The sequence below is a fragment of the Centruroides sculpturatus genome, unplaced genomic scaffold (assembly GCF_000671375.1).
Source record: "Centruroides sculpturatus isolate CEXI.00-Female unplaced genomic scaffold, Cexi_2.0 scaffold1075, whole genome shotgun sequence".
Taxonomy (NCBI): Eukaryota; Metazoa; Arthropoda; class Arachnida; order Scorpiones; family Buthidae; genus Centruroides; species Centruroides sculpturatus.
The window spans coordinates 240,615-264,882 of record NW_019385215.1 but is presented as its reverse complement, the minus strand read 5'-3'; the positions used below and the strand labels follow the sequence as shown (position 1 = coordinate 264,882).

Here is a 24,268-nt window from a genome sequence, read left to right as displayed (position 1 = left end):
ATAAATTATTTGAAGCTTTTAAAAACTTTATATAAAACATTAAACTGTGCTGAAATTTATTTTGAGATATTCTTCTTCTTAAATAATCATATGAATATCAGAAATTTGAAAGAATTTTTCAATTTTGCTGGATCATTTAAAGTGTAACACAAATGTTTCAAAATTACACAAAAAGAAAAAAACATGAAGTATCGTATATTAGTAGGTAATTAAAATGTTAAAAATACATTCTGAAAAAAATGAAATTTAATATTAATTATGTTTAATGATGCCAAGGTTTCTGGTTTAATTCTCTTTTATTGATGTTAATAAAGAACTATTACTTAATACTCGTGAAGGTAAGCTATTTTTAATATAGGAAACTATAAACTGATCATGTAAAAACAAATATTCAAAATTTCTCTATGATATATTTTTCAACTAAATTTATTTATAACTTTGTATTAAATTATAAATTTGTATACATGGGCAAGAAATTATTAAAATATAAAAATATAGAAAAGATTTTTTAAAAGTTAAGAAATAAATTGCCTTAGATAAAGAATCGACAACATTAAAAAATTAACTAAATCATGAATTAAAGAAGCCATACATTTATGTCAGATTTACCATTTAAATTTAAAATTCTGAATTTAAATAGTATATATATACACCTTTACCCAGTAATATTTATTGAAAGTAGCCAATATTTTTGGCTAAATCTGTTACCATCTTCAGATTTTATATTACTCTGTTATTAGAGTATAAACTCTAATAACAGAGTAATATTTTAATGATAGAAAATTACTTAAAGTAAGATTGTATTATTCAAATGTAAAATTTGACAGAGACAAAAATGAGATACGAGGATGAGGACAAAAATTATTGTGTTGGACTAGTCACGAATGTGAAACTCCATTCAGTTTGAAAACCACAGAAATATATGAAATCAATAAAAGTTTTTCACCACTTATCAGAAGAAACTTTAATTTTGTAGCACTTTCATATCATATGTTTCTATAAAATACTATATTTTTAAGACCTTTCGATGACTGAAGCATGAGAATGTCATAAACATACAGTACATATTTGATATTTCAGATGTTTCTTAATATTTTCGGAATTGATTTATATACATTACACTAAAATAACTCCTAAAAATATACTGATTTGAAAATTTTTCATTTATATCTATCTATTTGTAAAACATTGTGGTATTATTGTAAATGATTTCTAGATCCTTGTTATGTCTGCATAAGTTGTCAAACTGATGAGGGACTTTGCCCAAAATGTGGACAATAAAATAATTCTGATACAGTTAAATCGTCCTCCTTGTGTGATTAGATCCAGAGAAAGTATTGCAAAATTAATGTATATATACTTACCTTATTATTATCCTAATTTATATCTATATTTAGAATTGTAACATTTCATTGCACTTGACTCTAAGCTAAATGTCTATCTCGGGCATCATGTGAGTTAATAATAAATCACAATGCCATCACCGATAACTAGCAAAAGGAACAAAAATCTTAATTTACAGTAAAACTATTTGTTGTTTTTGTTATTTGAGATTATAGTTAAATGGATTGAGGCACCAGTAATAAATAAATATAAAGATTACATCAAATTAATATATATATATGCAGATGATGTACTAATTACTTGGGATAATGTGATTAATTATTTAGGTCATTCTTGGAAGAAATCAACAATAATTCAAGAGGTATTAGACTAGGTTTAGAACAGTTTTTCTCAACCTCTAACAAATCGCCGCCCCCTTCAATAAAACTGTTACGTAGTATGGCCCCCTTCACTTCAAAATTCCGATGCCATGGGCCAGGGCTAATATCAAATTCGTACTGCATTGAATAGACTAGTGACTAGTATAATGTTATTTGTTTAATTATTGTACAATATAACAAATAAAATATTTAATTAATCTTAATATAATGTTTTACTATATCGCCCAGAAAATTGTTTTTCTCCCCCAAAATATAAATTGTTACAAATCGCCCCCTCAACACGGAAAAACACCCACATGGGGGCAATAACGCCCCTGGTGAGAAACTCTGGTTTAGAACAACTAAGTATTTTTACAGTGAATTATTTAGACCAAAAGTATTGTACCAACATGTGGCACAAGCCTACATGAACTGACTCCTATATACACTGGAAGTCATGTAACATTCTATTAATTCCACATGAACTATCACATATGAATGAAGAGTTAAAAAGAAATATTTTAGATCTCATTAAGACAACTCTTCTAAATCTAATAGAATACAAAACAAAGAGCATTTAGAATATTCTACTATCAAAGACAAATTCCTTGCTTCAATCTTAAGACCTTATATACAGGATTCACCCATATATAGGATAATTACCTAGGATAATGCAAAATGTAAGAAGGGACAAAAGCCAAATCAACAACCAGGATAAGCCAGGAATATACATGATTAAACTGATCAAATCATTCATATAGTCTTTACTATATTGGCTCAGAAAGTTCCTCACCTAAAGGGATCAAAGAACATTACAGTTCAGTTACTAAAAAGATCCTGCCAATATCCAATTTGCTATCCTATTGGGCTTTAGAATCAACCATACAGGTTATGTGATTTATCTTGGAGCTAGCTGTTAGGTAGTTCTGATTTCTTCACTTGTACAAAGGTTTAGCTAAGTTTACTTGAACACATGGATACCACAACATTTAAATTGTTTTTAAATACTGATTTTTAAAATTTTTAAATAAAAATTTCATATCTAAATTACAATTCTTATTCATTAGTCTTTTGTATTTTATAAATTCCATACTTAAATTATTCTAATCACAACTATTAAATTAAAATTTTATTCTATAAACTTAAATTGTCTCAATTGATAATTTGAAATTCTATTTTTAACTTTTGTTCTATTCTGTTAATCTTTCTGCATGAAGAGATGATGATGGACAAAACAGATCCAAAAACATTACTTTTGAAATAAATCTATTGGTTTCCTTGACTTAGTAGTGTACATGCTGAATTTTGAACATGTTGCCAAATTTTAAACAATTCTTTATTTTATTGTCATTATTAATATATTGAACTAATTGCAATTTTTAAATTTAGAACACATTTTTATTTTAGTTTCCAAATTTTATGATTAAAAAAACAGAAAAACAAAATGAAAATTTCACTCTGATTTTGGAGATATTCCAAGGAAAAAAAAGTCATAAAAAATATTTCTGCAATTTGAATTGATTCCAATTGGCTTAATTTCAAAACAAAAAAAATTTTAGAATATTCTGTGTATGTATGAAAGTCTCAAGATGACATTACGTAAAAAGATATCCCCATTTTCCCATAATCTGTATAACAAGTTATAATTTTAAAATTTAAATTTGAAGACACAGTATGTCGGAAAAAAGTACCATTTATTCACTTTCAATGTTTCAGAATATAATTTTTTGATGCCTGACTTTTTCTACAACTATATTGAAGTTATAATTTTGCTAAAACATTTGGTCCAGAAGATATTTATATTAAAACTAAACAATCCTTGGATTAGATCAGGTTATATGTTTACATTTGGATATTTACAGATACTGATATTAAAGGGAACGTAAATTGTATTCCTTTCTTAAAGACTTTCCCTTTACTAAAAGCACAAAATTGTTCTTAAAAACTGCATGATGCCAGAATCTTGTAAAAGTTGTACAACAATAGAGTTTCAAGAATGAATATTTCCAGCCTGAATTTTTATTGCTATAGAAAGAAATTTTTTAATTAATTATGACTGACTGGAATATTTATGATTTCCAGAATACTTAAGTGAAAACATAAATAAAACTTAAAATTACATACAGAACATAATAGAAACTTAAAATTTGAACAACTGTTGCTTATAATTTTAAGTTTCTCTTATGTTTATAGCTTAATTAATATTGAAAACCATTGTCTAAACTATATATCTGAACAATAATACTCTTATCCTGAAACAGATAAGGGGATTGTCGGTTCAAACTCCATTTGACACTTATAATTAAGATCAGAATTTCATATATATATAGTTAATCAAGGCCTTTGGCCAGAGTTTCCCATATCTAATCTTGGTTTTCATCTATTTAATTCCATTCTTGAGATTAACAAAGGACAGAAGGATGGACCACAGTAAAAATGTACAGGTCTGTAATCTGAAAATTTCAGCCCAAAAATTATTAAAAATATTTCTTCATTTTATGTACTTTATGCTAGATTATTTAAGTAAAGAAATGTAACTGTTTCTATTGTCATTTCCAACTTCAATAATAACATTATAAATGATTACAATTACAAACTGCAAAATAACTTTCCTTAAACAATAAATAAACCTAACACATTTCTTCTTCCTTTATTATCTGCCAGATTAAAATTATTTCAAATGAACTTAATTGCAAGCCTTCTCTCTATTGCTTCTTTAGTTTTCTGTTCAGATATCCTAATTTTAAGATATTCTGTAGACAGTACATTATACTAGAATAAAATTAAAGAATAGCATTGACATCTGTTTTTCTATTAATGTCTAATTTCATCTTACAAGTTCTTGGGAGATTATTTTCTTCTCTAATTGTATTTGTGCTAAATAAATTTATAAATGAAATAATAAAAGTAGGTGAATAAAATTTGAATTTTTTCTCAAGATTATCGTCTACACAGTATATTAAACTTTTATTATTTTCTACTTTAACTCTGTCTGGTTCTTATTGACTACAATTACTTTAACCACTAATGATTAAAATTTTAGTATATAATAAGCATCCTCATCCAACTGCTTTTAATTTCTATCCAACTACCATATATAAACAAACAATTTATCACAAGAACTGTTAAGGAATCGCATATTTAAATGAAATAAATTATTTAATTTAAAAACAGGAAATATTCTAGTATATATAAAATTTAATAGAAAATATATAATTAAAAAATTTGTTGTTATTGAATTTTCGAGTTAAATTCTTGAATGTCATTAAATGTAAATTAAAAGATAAAACTTCATTAATTATGGACTATCTAACTCTTTAATAAATAAGGAAATGAATTTATTTAAATATTTTAAAATACGTTTTTGAAATGCGAAAAAGATATGCATGAAGTTTGTTCGTGACATCCCTATGTGAATGAACTTAAAAAATTAAATATTATGTTTTTCTCTTCATTACTATTCATGAAGTTTTGTCAAATCCATCTATTATTTAGATAATTGATGATAAAGTTCAATATAAAATGCTTAGTTATGAATTATAGATGAGGTATTTTTATTCATTTTAAAAGATCAAGAATAACATACACAACATAGTAAATTCAAAACTAATTATCATTTTTATCAAAGTTGCTAAATCAAAGTAACTCATTGCAATCAATTCAATATTCATTGTTCCTAGTAACTACTACATTCAACATAAATATTTATATACTTTTTATTGTATTAGTCATTACTTCAAATTTATATTATTTTTTATAATTATAAACTGCTGTCCCTTAGTATCCATGGATTCAGCACTTTCACAAATATCAATATCTGCAAATGCTCGTCTTATGTGAGCATTTGAAAAGATACTGTGCAGTGAGAGATTAAAATTATGTGTATGGTATTGCGTGAAAACTGTAAGTTTTATATCTTGTATTTCCACTTTGCAGTAGATGGCATTACTGCTTGCTCACAGATGTTCTGGTTTTTGGAAAACTTTTTTGTTTATTGCATAATCTCTCATAGAATCTAGTCTGGATCTCTAGATCTCTCCCCAAATTTTGGGGCCTTTGGAGACATTTCCCACATTTGCTATAGGAGAAACTGCAATATTGTATGGGAAACTTCACTTTTATTAAAACTTAAACCTTTTACACTGTACAGAAACTTTTCAGACACCATTTATAAAATGGCATTTAGTATTTCCATATAATCTATGCAGATCCTCCCATGTATTACATTATATTGGGTATTACCCAATATAATGTAAATATTTGTTATACTGTATTGTTCAGGAAATAATGACAAGAAAAAGCCTGTATATGTTCTGATACAACTATTGTAGTCCCAACTATATAGTACACACAGCAACAATGTAACATTTTCTTTCTTTCAATACTTATATACTGCTTTTGTTTAATCACCTGAAAGGGAAATACAGAGAATAAAACAGATTAAAAAATAATAATAATAATTCAAGTTTTGCTATTTGGATTTTTTTAAAATTATTTTTGATCTGTATTGGTTGAATCTGCAGATGAGAAACTCAAGGATATGAAGGGACAACTGTTTACAAACAGAATAATAGAGTTAAAAATGTGGCTTTATTTAACTTTTAGAACCATTCTTTTTGATGAATGATCTAAATGAAATTTTTGCTTTGTTTTCTATGATTTTCTTTACTTCAAGGTATGTTTTTAAACTTAAATTTATTGTAAAAAGTCATAAAATTGTCTCAATACTAAGAGCAAATGAAAAAGCCAAAATTTCAAAGCAAATATATTATTTTTTATACATTGAATAATATGTATATAGATTCCCCACCAATTTTCTGACACCTCTTTTAATCTTTATGGAATTACAACAGGACTTTTAAAATTCCTGTAATCAACAGACTTATTTATTGAATTACAATTCAACAATGTAATATATTAATATGGATAATCCACATCGCAACTGGTAACAGTCTATTTTGCACAATTTTAGCAAATTTTATTTACATTTAACTTTACATTTAGCTCTGGCTTCTGAAAAAAGATGTTAGTGTTGGTGATATCAAACACCTGTCCATGCACTTCACTCAAGATCCTAGTGGTCCATAAATGCTTTAGACACACAGGAGGCATATGATTAGCAGTCCAACAAAAATTTTAATCTGGCAATATTTTACTGTACCAGAAGATTGATAAACAACCTTATATAGAGAAAGTGAAATGTATATATTTCTTGATTTATTATAGAACTTCATGACAATCAATAAAATAAATTTACAAGTCAAAAATATATTTATACTTTATATGTATAAGGATGTCTCCACACACAGTATTTGCTGAACACTAAATTTGGCCTTTTGTCAAAGCATTTACTGAAGTGCTTGTCACATGGTGAGGACATATGTACACAGTCGTGATTATTTTCCAAGCATTGGTTCATGGTGGGAATGATGAATGTTTGTCTAAGATCTACAAAATGAACAATTCTCAAGCAATAATTTATGCTGCTGCTTCTGTAGTTATGAGTAGTTCATATCTATTGATGAAAAATAAGCAAACCAGTTTGACTTATAAAGTAAAGTAAAGTGAAGATGAAATGTATAACATGTTATAAATAATACCATTAATGAGTCCCCCCATTTTTACCCTTTAACTTGGTGACAGAATATCTTCCACCTCGATTACTGTTTCATTAGACCATTCTATTTTGAAAACAATAACCAAAAACAAGAAAATATATGAATGCGAGCATGAATGTGTGGATGGACAACACAAATACAAATATGTCTGCTTTGATTTGAAAATTTATCGACGAGGAGTGGGAAATAGTTAATACTGAATATTCACAAGTAAATTATCCACACTACTGGGTATTTGCCAAATGTTTGCTTGGTATTCACCAAATAGCAAATGTGTGGAGCATTCCAATATTCATAAGTAATACAATTAATATTCTAAATATTTGCTCCCATTACTTGCTTTCAACTGTACCTGCAAATTTATTATTTTCCTTTAAAATGATAGCATTTCTTTGTGTTGTTTACTTAATATTTTAATGCAATAGAGAGAGAGTCTCTTATAATGCAGGAATAAAATACGGTTATAAATTTTTAAAAATAACTATAATTTTATCATGATGTTAATAGATCTCAATCCTTTAACATTGTGATCCCCAAAACGGCCAATAAGACATTTTTGAAAACTCCAGCAAAAACAGAAGTTTAAAATACTAGTCCAATACATTATATATGACAGTTCATGATATTGTAAATTTAGACACTAAGATCTTTTCTATGGAAAAGGTGTGTAAATCAATAATGACTCACCTGATTTATTTATTATTGGAAAAAAAGAAAAAAAGAGGAAGGTTAATAAAAGGTAAAAAAAATCTTAGAAGTTGACAGTCAAAGTTTAGGAGGGGTCCATATTCTAACATATTAATTCTTTAAGGCTAACCATTTACAATAAATATTTGTATAAAATTTCTTTAAAAATTAAGCATAAAGCATTGAAAATTTTTCTATTTGTCACTTTAATCACATTTAAACTAATTTTTGTATTAAAATATAATTTAAATGTAAAGAAATCATATGCAGATTACTTGAAATATGAAACTTATAATTTAAATGTTAAATACAGATCATTATCATCATCACAATATTCAAATATATTAATCTACACTACTAATCTAATTTAAAATATATGTAATGCACATGAAGAAAAGACAAAAACAAAAATTTTACTGCAGTCAACAATTGGGTACCTTTAAATATCAATTAATATTGTCTGTTAAATAAACATTAATTTAAAATCTGTTATCTAAATATCTACTTACAATAAGATATTTTCAAGATGTGTAAAATCCAACAATAAATAAAATGTACCAAGTAATTCAAAAGATGAAGTCGTTTTAACAATATATACAGTAATATAAAATAATTTTGCCGTGACAGGCAAGAGTCATCATTTGAAATGCTTTATTAGGTCTTGTTAAACTTCCAATTAACATCTTACTGACTTTACATCATCTGGAGTAATAAGGATGCATCTAGACTCATTTAAGGCCTGTAAGTTTTCATAAACAAATTTATATAATTGTTAGAGATGAAATAAGCAGCTGAGTGGCATTTGAATCACTGACATTTAACATCTTTTTCAACCTTCAATTATTGATCTAATCTTTCTTTTATGATTATTAATTTTTAATGTAAAGCTGTAGCATTTTATTGTATTGACTATAAATTATAATTATCATAATAATTGAACAAATAAAATTATTAGTCAGTAAATACCAATTAAATATGGACTAATGACATTTATGCAATCAGTTTTCATCAAACTTCCATAAGGAGTAAAGTACAGTATTTTGATAACTTTTATACAGGTTTTATTTTAATTTGTATGGGAAAAAAACTGGAAATGCTTATATTAAATGACACCACACCTTTTGTTCATTTTCCAGCAACAGTTTAATACAATGAAGAAATGTTTGTGGCCCTTTAAGGGCCTGTTTGGAATATGCAAAAGGCCCTTTTGCTTATTCCAAAATGGAACATCTTTTAATTTACACAATCTAAAAATGAAATACTTTTCAAAACAAAAACAAAAAATTGTATCATCACTTAACGAGTATCATATACGGAGATGACTTATTTTGTACATTGGTATTAACACGTATTAATATCTTTTGTATAAAGAATACAGAATATTAAAACTAAAAACAATGAAACTATAAACACCAATACAAAATAAAACAGTAAAAAGAATAAAAATATTTACTTATACAAATAGTATTTGTCTGTTTGTAACAATCATAATCATGTATTCCGTAAAGAAAACAGAATGTGCTATGGTGAATGTCTTATAAAAACTAATTTAACTTATAACAATAGATCATAATATTCTTGGAAAAATATTCTCTAAACTGTAAAAAGCTAAAAATATTACATTAAATAGATAACACTACTCTATCTTAGGGAATGATTCTAGTTTTATGCCCAATAAATTCTCAAAATTAGAAACTCCACAATGTTCACTTACAGTTGCCATTTTACATTTCATATTCTATATTTTATTTTTTTAGTAAAATACTATCTTTTTAAACAATTCTTTTCAAATTTGGTTTATTTATTTACTTCATTTTAGCCAGTTTATAGCACTATTTGTATATAGCTCCTACATTCTTCTGATTACAGTGTACAAACTTCATTATGTCAATGTGCTTGATAAGATATATCTTTTGTAAACTTAAAATTTTTTTTTTAAAGAAAAAAATATCATTTTGTATGATTTCTTGAATAGAATCATTGATATTATTAGAATATGTGAATGANTCATGTAACATTCTATTAATTCCACATGAACTATCACATATGAATGAAGAGTTAAAAAGAAATATTTTAGATCTCATTAAGACAACTCTTCTAAATCTAATAGAATACAAAACAAAGAGCATTTAGAATATTCTACTATCAAAGACAAATTCCTTGCTTCAATCTTAAGACCTTATGTACAGGATTCACCCATATATAGGATAATTACCTAGGATAATGCAAAATGTAAGAAGGGACAAAAGCCAAATCAACAACCAGGATAAGCCAGGAATATACATGATTAAACTGATCAAATCATTCATATAGTCTTTACTATATTGGCTCAGAAAGTTCCTCACCTAAAGGGATCAAAGAACATTACAGTTCAGTTACTAAAAAGATCCTGCCAATATCCAATTTGCTATCCTATTGGGCTTTAGAATCAACCATACAGGTTATGTGATTTATCTTGGAGCTAGCTGTTAGGTAGTTCTGATTTCTTCACTTGTACAAAGGTTTAGCTAAGTTTACTTGAACACATGGATACCACAACATTTAAATTGTTTTTAAATACTGATTTTTAAAATTTTTAAATAAAATATTAATACAAAAATAAGATATTTTAAAAATAAACGTATTGAAAATATATAAATATTTTTACTATTGTTTTAATACGGAAAAAAACCCCTTGTTCCAATTTAATATCTTTGCTTTTTGTAACAAAAAAAACAAGAATATACAAGTTTGTTTATACTGGAATGACCTTCATTGACTTCAAGTTTCCCAATCCTACAAGCCTGCCAACAGAGTTTGATTACCTAAGTACTTTATCTTTGCTGAAATTTGAAGAGTAGCAACATTCTACATTTCATACTTTATACTTGCAAAAATCATTCTAAATTTTTATCAGTTTTACTAATAAGTATTAATTCAAAAACATTAAATACATTGTTTTAAATAAAAAAATTTTCTATCCAAATCATTTTACGAATAAAGTTTTACAAAGTATCGTGGAAAATCAAATACAGAATGATAATTAGGATACTTCAAGTACCAGAAGTAGGTTAAATTATCAAGTATTAAAAATTTAATCATAAAAGCATAAGTTTGTGATTAAAGTAGAACATTCTGACATTTATTTTATTTGATTTAATTGCATCACAAGTTAATTATTTACAGTTTTCTTAACATAATTAATCATTCAATACAGCAATTTATTTATTAATTAGCTGGTTAAATATATTTAAATATCACTTAGTAGTTGCTTATTATATTTAAAAAAAAAGTTCATGATCTCAAATGAAAACGATAATAGCTTATTGCATTATACCAGTTAAACGAAATGAAGTTTGTGAACTTTCATTTTGCTTTAACCAGGTTACAAAAAAGTTGCAAAAACCGCAGAATTATTTTTTGTATATTAATGATAATTACTTCTTATTATTAAGCACAACTCGCAAGCAATCAAGTTGTTGAAAAGGATTTTGTATATAATTCAGCATATATTTGCTTTTATAGCAATAAATCACTTCTGTCCTGTTATCTGTCCTACTAACCATTATCTCATATCTTACATCATTATCAGTTTTTTCCCCCCTTTTTCAGCTGCTTGTTTGTTATATTTTAAGTTCACATGTAAACAGTACGCTTAATTATATATCGATTTTTTACAGATGACATAGCCTCTTATCATGTGAAAAAAAAGGACGGAATATCCAGTGACGACATTCTTATGTTAAAGGCAAATAGATGAAGCTAACCTAAAAAGATGAAGTCGATTTGTTATTGTCAGAAATTCTCCGGCTACAATTCATGCTCTATTTTTCTTTGAATAAAATGTTTTCATTTTTTGCCTTAACTCATCACTCTTAAGAGAATTTCACATCAGATAATACTTCTATAATCAACTTTGAAGAGTTGCATCATTAAAAACAGCAGTTAATTCAATGCTGTATTCTTATTTATAGTTTCTTTTTTCATTTTTTGTAAGATAGTAAATTTAAATTATTAAAATTAAAGTTTTAAACAGTTTAATTAGTAGGAAAATATAATTTAATTGCTATTAATGCAGCATTTTATTAAAAGAATAAAGAAATGACTGTTCAGGGCAAGCAATAACATGAAACTATTAGCAAACTAGTTTCATTTTAGAATATAAATATGTAAAACTCGTACTTAAATATTATATCCTTACAAATATGCTCATGAAAACAGCTGTTAAAATGTAAATTTGATACTTCTTGAAAGTATTTAAGAACATACAATTTGAAATAACAAAATATAAGTTCTATTAAATATAGCAGCAATAACCAAGTAAACATTTAAAAAACTTAAAGAGCACTTGTTTAACTTGAAAGCAACATTAAAAAAAAAAAAAGAAAAGAAAAAATCATCATTCATTTCTACTAGTTTGAATTCCTTTCTCACTTTCAAAGCTTTCAACCTTGGCAATGATATGCTGATTGGCTAAACTCCATGAATGTCCTTTCAAAACAATGTAGAATTTGGTTGTAAAATTATACGGGAAAATGTAGTTGCAGAATGAACTGCACACTTGTTTCCGATCAATCTAAATATTTTAAAATAAACATTGTTTATATGCAACAGATAACTTTTTATTTATTAAGAACATGAACTAGAAAACGTGTAAACAGTATAAAATTATATATTTTGTAAACATTAATTACAAAATAATTTGCGAAAACACATCAAATAACTGCCAAAAATAGAAATTACAATGTCGAGCCTTCGTCTAATTATATTGTATTGCTAATGCTAAACTTTTTACTTCTACTACTACACATCAATTATTGCAAATGAGTATTGTCAAAATTAAAAAATTATATTGATTTATTTATCAAATATGAGTAGCATTTTATATCATCAAAGTATTATTTGTTTATTTAATAAAAATTTTTAAGTTCAATATTTTTAAACAAAGTCATCTTACAGTAACTGTTACACTTAAGTAATTACATTAGAGTAAGCAATTTTGTTTTTTAATCTTACCTACTAATTGCTAATTATGTATTAATTGAGGAATTTATATAAGAAATTTAACAAAATGTCAAAGAAAAAAACTAGATTATGAACTTGTATACATTAGCTTCTTTATAGTCATCCTTACCTCACCTGTGGCCATAATTAACTTGAATTATTGCCAAAATGAGATAAAAATACATAATTTAAAGTGCAGATTGTGAAAAATGCACAAATAGATTATAGAAATCTATTTATAAATTACTAAATGAATATAAAATTGAATCACGTGTACGTCTATGGTAAATATATTTGTGCGCATGTAAAATCAACGCATTACTTTTTACAGAGTTTTTAATGTAGATATGAAGAATTTTATCAAACAGCTTTTTATAGAAAAATTACTGTAATAAATTAGAATAACTTTTTATGTTTATTATACTGGTTTAGTTCAAAAATCTTTGGTCAATTTAATAATTAGAATGCTTACTTAAAGGGGGGGAAATAATACATATATCACATGAAGATGCTGTGTTCATTATGTCCTTGAATAACGCTTGGGTGTCAAATAATTTTGAAGGACACATTTTTTTTCTGGAAAATAATTTGAATAAAGTTATTAACGTTAACAATGAACACAGTAAATGTACAGTACATATTATATGATAAACAGAATTCACATTAATATAGTAGAATATATGTTTAACACCAAGGTAATATTTAAAGTAATATTGTTGAATATGAGTGATGATTTCTTCCTTTATATCGATTGATTGGGAAGTTAAGATTTAATAATAATACTAAATTCTTAATTTAGACTTTATTTAAGCATCTTTATAGTACATGAGATATCTAAAACTGAAAGTTTTCACAATATATTTGGATAATTAGCTGATTAAATATTTACAGATTTGTTCTACAAGAATGTTAGGCTGATTTACATACTTGTCTAACTTAATAAATATATATCATTAATAATAATTAATTTTGATTCATTAAATCAAATTTATATATTTAATTGAAATGCAAAATGCTCATTTCATGGCTTTTTAGAAATATGATTTAAACGACTACTTGTAATTTTCATTTTACTTATTAGATGATCTACAATTAAAAATTAATGATTAATTATTTTGTAAAAAATAATCAATCATTAATTTCCATCCCTTTTCATTTCTTTTTCAATTCCATTTAGTCAAGTTGCATTTTCTTGATAAAAAAAAAATACAATAAAATAATTGAAATTCTTACAAATGGATAAAAATGACACTTGTAAAATCATCTTTTCTTGTTAAAAATAGTAATTTTTAAAATAGAAATGTTCTCATTTATATAAAAATATAATTTCACAAAGGAAAATAAGTTGGAGTTCTATTTATTAACTTCATCTTTACTTACAATTTACGTAAGAACATTTATTTATGAATAGTTATAAAATTATGAAACTAAATAATCCAATCTCTTCAATTAAAGGCAAATGTAGTTGTCATAAATATAGATAACAAATGCAGCACACAGAAATGTAAAAAAGAAAAAAAAAGAAGCCATTTTTCTTACCATAATTTAAAAAACAAATTTATTTTCATGATAATGTATAAACAAAGTTTATATATTGTCAATTAAATCTCTCAAAAAATCTTTTATGGTATGCGTATGATTGAATTTATTAATGTTGATTTAATCAAGATAAATTAACTTGTCAGTTACATGCATTACTTTGGAAGTTATTTGTCACATTGTATATCAAACTGTAATTTATTTCATACATTGCAAATTGTAGTCCAATTACTCATTTACTCTTTTCAGTCTATCATACAACAAACTCCAAAGTCCAGCAACATTCACTTTAAGTTACAGATGTTTGAATGAAATATATCTCATCAGGTGAGTCAATAACTCCTGATCAAAGTATTCTAAAGAAGAAGATAAATTTAAAACGTAAAGGACTATTTTAGTACCAATATATAATTCAGCAATCTAATATAATGCATCATATTAACTATGTATAAAACATTAAAACACTATAATACTTTCATGAATAAAACAAAGAGTAAAAAAAAAATAAATAAAAGTAGATATTATAATGTTTATATAATTGTAATAACTGTAAAATTTCTTAAACAAATATTCCGAAAATTCTTAAAATAATCCCATAAAGACTTATCTCGATAACGACATATCTAAATAAATTAACTCACGTAGTCGAGATTAGTAATATTAATATAAGCATGACTTAATCATTAGATTTAAGTCATGCTTAAAATTAATTTGTTTTATATTATAACAACAGAAACTGGTATCAGAGCATATAATTAAGTATTGACTTATAGATGAGTATTTCCAGATATTTTTTAAACAACAAATATGACTTCATTTCTAATGATTTTAATTGCTAGATAATGTTCTGGGTTTTGGCTCAAATTATAAGTAAATTACTTAGCGATAATTTGTCATTTGTTTTTCATTATAATCATAACTAATTATCGAAAGAAATTTTGATAAATATAATAACTGAAATCATTTTTACTTTGTATTCTAGAACAATAAGTTATCTTTCTTGTAGACTATTCATTACTTATATACATACCAATAATTTCAATAAATTGTTTCTAAAAACAAATAGAACTTTGCCAATTTATACAATTGATTCTCTAGTTCTACTAATAATTTATAAATTTTCTAAAATTTATTTTAGAAAAGTTTATTTCATTTAAATCAAACTCAACACATTTAGAACAAATCAAGCAATATAATGTATTTAATAACTAATAATTGTATATATATATATTGTATTTTTTAGTAATCAACAGAGGTAAAAATTTAAGTAGGATATCCTCTTAAATTCAATTGTACCTCTGTTATAAGCTGTATAACCTAGGTGAAAAATCTAGACAATATTTTTATGTTTTGGATAAGAAAAAAAATAGTTACAACCTGCCTAGCAACCCAGATTTACTCATTTTCATTACAAGGCTAATTAAAAATCAATACACTATCCTTGCACTTATCTTCTATTATAGTGGCACTTGACGTATGACAGTTTATCACAAAACGAGTATTAATGTTATATTTTTGGCTGAGATATTTTGTTTAGGTTTACAAAAATATTAATTAATTATATAGAGATTTTATTACAGCATCCCAATACTCGTAAAAAATCATTTAAAAAATTTTAAAATGTTGATTTTATTTTTCTTAAAATTATCTTAACTTATCAAAAAACAAAACTCGAAAAGATTCAATGTTGCATTGCAGCAATTCAATCAAGTAATTGCCTATAATTCCACCACGCAGTACATCACTAGCTGAAGTATATTACTCATCTGAGTCAACCACATACGAGACCAATAACAATCCAATTTAACACTTCATCACTGGTACATTTGATAAAAGATATAGAACCAAAACATAAATGTATATAAGAAAATTTGTTACAGATTAAACATACATAAATAAAAAAAATTTAATGCCAATTTTTAACAACAAAATTACTGCAATCGAGATTAATTAAATGATTCAAGATACTTTTTTATCTTACGAACAAATTAAAATATCTGTTTGATTAGAATCATTTTTATTATTTAATTGCTAACATTTAGATTTGTTTCAAGACAAAAAACTTTACATCATGACTAATCTAATTAAAGGATTACAATTAAAGTAGTTAATTTATTTATCATACATTATAACATTATATTTTAAAACAATTATGAATTTCTTAAAATATTCAGCATTCAAAACCATTCTAAAACTATCTGATAGATGCATAGTGTTACATACATCATCACCCTTTAAATGATTTAATTAATTTAATTATTATTCTTAATAGTTAAAAACAAAATTGAAATAGAGAAATCATTATTACGTACCCATTTTTGGAATAAATCTTGAAAATATTTGATACAAATGTTTTGATATTCCGTATATTTTTCTAATGTGCAAATGTGTATCGATAAAATATGTAAGAATTGTTTTATAACCGTAGGAAAAAAATTACTTAAAGCACTTTATTTTTTTTTCCTCTGTTGAACTTTATTACAATACTTAATCATCAACATTTTATGGCTTTACATTAGGTCTGACCAAACAGATTATACTGTTTATCTGGAACTGAATCCAATATAATGAGAAACAGCGATACATCTTAAAATGAGCAAGTAGCCAAGTCACAAACAGAATATGCAAATTTATTATAAATAGATTCTCAAGGCCATAAATAAGGATGAAAAAATAACAACCTCCTTGAATCTTCATCAATTTCTTTATATTATATAATAATTAATGAAGATATGAAAATATTTTTAAACTAGAAAATGCAAATGTTTAGAAATTTATGAAACAGTTCTTCATGCTTATAATGTATTAAAACATTAAGAAACTATTCATGGAAGCTAATTAATAAGACATATGACAACTTTCATATTTAATAATGATTTATATCTTGAAAGAAAAACATTTATATCAATGTAAATTATTTAACTGAGGATGATGAATTATGCTTCTTATCATCATCATCATCAAATTAACAGTATTTCTTAAACTAAAGTTTAAAATTTAAACAATTTTACATGCAGTTAGCATTCATGCACATATTCTTCCTTAATTGTGAACAGATTATTACAATATTTAATCTATTTTTGATAATTCTAGAAAGTTATTTAATCCAATTAACAGTTTTTTTATTAATATTTATAAAATTTTTCATATAAACCTATACTTGTGTCCACTTTGAATGTTCTTGTGAACTAGGACTTGTTATACTGAGGGAAGAGAAACACCATTTCCAATTAAAATATATTTATTATAACATATGAATATTATTACTATAGTATTAACTATATTTTAATAAATCTGAAATTATTTACAAGAAGTAGCCATTGATAAACAAATTTATTATTAACTTCATAATTGAGGTTTCAAAAATTCATTAGGATATACAGAAATTACAAGTTTGTTAAGAAAAATTACTTAATTTCATTGAGAAATTATTAAAATATTTAATATAATAAATAAATAATGTTAATTTAAAGGTCAAAACATTGTTGTTTTGTAATTTCATATTAATTTGTTCTATATACATACATACATACATACATACATATATATATTTTTTTTAAGTTGTGACAAGTGTTTATTGTCAAAATAATAATAATTTAATCACAGAATTTTAAATTTATACATAAACTAAAATGTTCAAGTACTTTTAATTCTCATGCTAGTAAAAATAAAGTGAACAGTTTCATAGTTAACATCCTCCCTATACAATCAGTATATTTATTCATCGGCAAGGTTTGCAACATTTTTCTATTTGAATAGCTGCATCCTGATCAGAACGTATATTAGCCTTATTATACTTTTCATCTACAGAGTTGTTACACGAAAATGTATTTTGAAACAGATGATTAGCAGAAATTTTTACCATCAATTGTTACATTCTTACGCAATGTGATGATGATTAATAACCAATCGTTACGAAAATCCTTTGTGCATCGTATTTCTCTGTTTGATTATTATAAATTTGTCATAAAAATAAAATTCAAAAAGCTGCTAATAAATAATCTTTGGTAAAGCATTTCTTTAGAATTTACTTCTTAGTTAATGTAATGAATAAATTTGCAATGTATAGATTTCTAGTCAACAATCTAGATTTAAGTTTCAGCTAATAATCAAAAATAATTACTAATTATTAACTGTGATTAAATAACAATTACATCTAAAAATTAAATTAAGAAACAACTGAGTAATTACTTATTCAAATACGATTAGAAATATTTTCGCACAAACAAAAGGTAGAATGAGAAAGGTATTATGGAAGGTGTAGTCATCAAAATATATTATAACTAAGCATAATAATATGACAAGCTAGAAGTTTCACGCCCATTAAGAAAATAAACTCCCTTGTAGCTATACAGATAAGTAAAAGCATTCGCAAGCCATATTAGGCATACATAAACTTCTGAAATTCTTTTAATAGGCATCACATTACTGAAATTTTCCTTATGGGTTTGTCCTGAAGGGAATAGAATTTTTTAAAACCAAGAAGTCAACACACTAAAACAAAAATAACAAAGGAAAAAAACAAGAAAAAAAAAAGCAATTTTCATTCTAATCAGTTACTTTAAATATCTTTAAAAAATAAATTCTCTTGACAATTTCTTATCACAGATTTCTAAATAGTTTGAAATTTATGCAGTAGTTTATATAATATATCAATTTATAGCTTCTTTTCGCAAATTAGAACGCATGAAATAAATGTTTACTTATGATAATGGCTTTTTTTCTCATTGATAATTACAATAATTTATTTATCATTAAAATGTAATGAATCCACATTAAATACAAGTTGAAAAATCTCATAAAATTTTATGTTTTCTCAACTTTATTATAGCATTTTTCATTCATGTGCAATAGCATATATTGAATAATAATAATAAAATTGTATAAGAATGAGATAATTTAATTAAAAATAATATAAAAATTTTCTACTTGTTTAACAATAATAATTAATTTCTGAATACAAAATCTAATACTAATTTGAAATATGCCTAAATTTCATTCTCATCGGCAATTTCTATAAATGCTAATCGCCGTGTAATATAAATTTTTATAAAATTTCATTAAAAATATTTTTTATCAGCTAATATTTTTTGCCATAAATATTATATGGGTAACGATTAATATTTTTCTTTCTAAAGTTATTCCAGATTATTCATATACTGAAATATTCTTCCCGATTACATCAAGATTTCCTAACCTATATATTTTAAAGAGTAATGAATTTTACTTTTAATAATATTTATAATATAGCTTATATATATTTATACTTTTTGCATGTTTAACACAGATCTTTATATTATTAACCGTTAAAAATACATCTACGTATAAATCCAATATTCTTAAATTTTAAATTCAAATATGTTCTACTTCAGCAAATTCTGTTGTTCTTTTATAAGCAATATGACAAAGTTTGAGTCAAACAAGCAAAAGCACTCATTAAATATTTGACTTTTAATTTTGTGTCATCAATTATGCAAAACTCATAAAACTTACCTAGTCCCAATGAGTTTTAGCACTATTATCCTTACTAATAATATTTATATCATAATATTATAATAAATAGAATAGAGTGTCATAATATTTACACGATTATTATTCTAATGTATTCCGCTTTACTGTATACTGTTAATGGAATTTATCACTTAAAAACTGGTTATTTGTTTTAATTGATCTACTTATAAATGCTAAATATTTTTCTCATGAAATTTTAGTATTTAATATCTATTTTTAATATATTTACATTAATAAATTTTACACTCTGAACTACAAATCAAAAATAAATTGCAATATAAAGCACAATTAATAAAATTATCTTATTTAACAAAAATATTTGTACTATTATCGCACAATGAAGCACACGATAAAAGTAATGGGAAAATTCGATAAGCACAAAGGTCTACGCAAATATATTTTAAATGTCGTAAAATGAAAAATTTCTTTATCATTTAGTTATAAATTCTTATAATTAAAATTTAATTATGATTTGAATTTGAGTAAAATAAAAGTATCAAATAAATAACTTTGAATTAAAGCCTATAAAGGATGACCTTGAAAACTAAGCATTTTGATTCAATGCAGCATTCTGAGACCTTTTCTTTGTTACAAATTTGAAAAAAATAATTTAAAAAAAAAACCCTATTAAAACACTGATGTTTTCACTGTTACATTATAGGAAATACACTAATATTTTCTATATAAAAAAATTAATTAATTAATTAATTAAAAATATATTTTTAATCAAACAGCTAATTACGCACAACAACAAAGTACAGGTAACGAAAAGAATCTCATATTTAATTTTTATCTCACGACAAAAGAATTAGTTAATTATACTCCTGATCTCATCGATGATATTTTTACCTACGAGGCGCTCGGAATAACAAGATTCGGTATGCTTAAATTAGGGCAGGTAAGCCAATGCTCTTAAGCGCACCGTTTCCCTGTCAAATCCCTGTGTGATAAGCCCTACATTTTCTGCACCGCTGAAACATTAGAATCAACAATAAATCAGATAATTAACATTATTGATTTGAATGTAGGATTTTTTTTTTTTTTATATATAGTTTGAATTTTTATTTTTATTTTTTAAATGTGATAAATTAGATTGTTATGTGAAGAAGAATTTAAGTTTAAATGAGTGAATTATTACGAGAAATGTTAACTGTGCCATATTCTAATTTCTTTAAGTAAATACGCCATTGATGTTGATACAAGGAAATTTTCGAGTACTTTTCGCGGTAAAAATGGCTGCAACGTGCTTTTAAACGGTTTAAAATATTTTAAATTACGTCACAATGGTCTCACCTGTAAATCTTGTTCGTCTTTAACAATATTGAATTCTCCATGTTCATTGATGTTGTCAATCTCGAAATCTAACTCCTGTTTAATCTTCATATCTTCCCAATCCGGTTCTTTTTTAATGTTAAACAGCTTCTCATCTTCGAAATCAAGCGTAGAAACATTTCCCATAAGTAAACTTCTCAACATTTTAAAATTTCGTAGTTTTGCATCATAAACAAAACAAATCCGCTGTTTCCTTGACTAATTGAACGACAGTGTTGCCATTTCTGTTTCCGAAAAATTATCTGCGCCACCTGTTGGATGTGTCGTAATAATAGAAGGTGGCGTATAGCAACAATGGCGCTATGTTGGGAAGCTTCGGAAGGAAAATTTTCAATCGATATTTTTGTTTTTTTTTTTTTTTCTTTGGTTTATGTATCGCAATCGAATTATTTTATTTTTATTTATAAAAGTATATGTATAGATAAGATGAAAGAATTAAATATAGAAAATGAATGAGTTTAGGTATTTGAAACGGGAATGCGACATATTTGAATGCATTTTTTTGGGTCATATGTATAAGGTTAAGCTAGCTTGTGTTTATTAATGAGAATTAATTTGTGTTTGAAATCGAATTGGCTAAGCTTTCGGTAAATGATACATCAAATTATTAAATTTCAAATGTTATCCGATACGATACTAAGCCGCCATCGAGGGAATAAAATACGATAAATTCTTCTAAGAAGTTGGAAATTCGCAAAAAATCAAATTTTTCTCCCCATTTTCTAGCATTTATTACCGAAATTTATAGTATAACAGAGTACTGCGTAGAGATTATTCTGTTTTTAATGAAGACCGCTATCAAAAATATCACACAGTAGGTTATCATAGTATATTGTGAATATCAATATTCGCACAACTGTGTATCTTATCAGAAAAGAATGTTGCAAATATTCTGCGATACAGCAATTTAAAGAGTAGATATTCGTCATGAATTTGTGAAGATCCATCGATGTTTTAGTCAATGATTTTGGAATTAAAGAGAAGATGGTGAAGATGGACACGAAGACAAACTAAATATATATTGTGTAAGTATAGGCGGCCACAGAAAAGAGGAAAGCTCGGAGACAAATAATTACATCAATAAATTTTTATTTAATTATTTAAGTTTTCAGATTTTTCTACAAATAGATTACAGAATACAGGTATTGTATAATACAAAAGACAAAGCTTCCATAGTCGAGGGTGTAAAGTTACATATCTCAATCGCTTTTATGATTATAATTCGTTAATTTGTTCTGAATTTTTAACTCGATTCCAGGGAAGAGGGAATGCCTAGTTCAATGGAGGAGCAAATCCACCGTTAAAAAACATTATTATTTTGAAATTTTCTATGATATTTTTCGAATAAAATCAAAATCAAGAGCGCCAAAACATTCTTTAGTTTAATTTTGAATAGATCTATGGTTGCAACAATCATTCTATTGAAATTTTAGTAAATATTTCAGTAATTTCTTATATGCCAGATAGATTGAAGTTAATGAAATCGTTTTCTAGCAATTATAATAAAATTTCTTTGATAGAAAAAAGAGAAATATTGTCAACAATAATGGCTTCCAGGTGCAGGTTATCGTGCGATAACGTCTTGTTCATGAAAATTGTTTTATAAATCAAACAGTTATATACAGTAAATTTTAATGATTCACCTAGATTTGAAAACTATTAAACTATAAAACTATGAATAATTACTTTTTATAAGTAATAACGAACTTGAAAATCTAAGAACAAAGTACTGAATCTTTGAATTTCGAGACTCGCAATTGTTCTGATGCTTCGAATTTTAAATCATTTTTTGAAATAATATATGCAGAATTTTACATAACTATTAACATGCCCAGAAGAATAAGCAAACATTTTAATAATGAAATTGGTTCCAACCGAGTAACCATTAATGGCCGCTTTTATACAGCGGCCATCTTTATTCAGGAATTTTTATTTCTTTTTAACAAAATCTCATATGAAATCATTCCAAACAAAGGCCATCTTTTGTGTGCTTCGTCAGTGTCCGTTGTTTAGAGGTTTGACTGTATATTCAGTAATTTAAAATTTAATATTTTGAATATATATGAAGCATGAAGAGTTTCTAAATTCTTAAGGTATATGTTTCAGCACGTTTGATAAAATTTATATCGTGGTCACTATATGATATCGTGTAGCAATTACTCATTTTATTTTCAAAATTAATTTAGATAAAGAAGCCAAATAATACAATGAAAATATTCTCTACAGCATCATTACTAAGAGCAGAACTGACTTAAGCTTCTGGTCCTAAGATAAAACAAATAACAGGCCTTTACTCTGCACCAAGTAATGATACATGCAAAAATTACAGACTCATAACACGAGACCCTAAAATGCAGTTTGTTTAACTCGTGTAAATCAGGCCTTGGTTGTGAGCAGACACATTGGAGTACTCTTGTTATTGCTTCTCTAAAATCAAAATCGTATCTTCCATTTTTGATTTGTGATCAATATATTCGTGTAAGAAAGTTAACAGCAATAACAATAACCCAAGTCTTATAGAATGGTCCCCATAAATAATTTATTGAGTAATCTCTTACAAACCAATCGTTACTTTTGTAGTCAACATGTTGCAGTATCCTTTGACACAGTTCAGATTATGTTCACGAGAATAAAAACAGGACTATATTTCTTAATAAAAAAATTCATTTACGTGTTTTTTAAGACGTTCGTTTTTATCAAAGACAGTAAAAATAAACGATAATACCGACTTTTAAAATCTAAACTGCTATCGACTCGATTTATAGAGTGTGATTAATAGCGCATAAATTTATTGTATAGTATCAGTAAAAGGTTTATCTAGAGTTTTATTGTATTATATTTTATACAATGTTCATAAATTTATTACCAAAGCAGCAGAACACCGAGTACTAACAA

The 24,268-nt window shown here is 25.5% G+C and overlaps 1 protein-coding gene across 1 annotated transcript in view; it reads right to left on the bottom strand.

The window, feature by feature from the left end:
- Window positions 1–21,619, bottom strand: part of LOC111636267 (zinc finger protein 271-like) — a 38,650-nt gene extending 17,031 nt beyond the window's left edge. The window contains exon 1 of the mRNA XM_023381473.1: window positions 21,335–21,619. Within this exon, the coding sequence (XP_023237241.1) occupies window positions 21,335–21,517 (183 nt within the window). The 5' untranslated portion in view covers window positions 21,518–21,619. The remainder of the gene's footprint in view (window positions 1–21,334) is intronic.
- Between the last annotated feature and the right edge of the window lie 2,649 nt (window positions 21,620–24,268).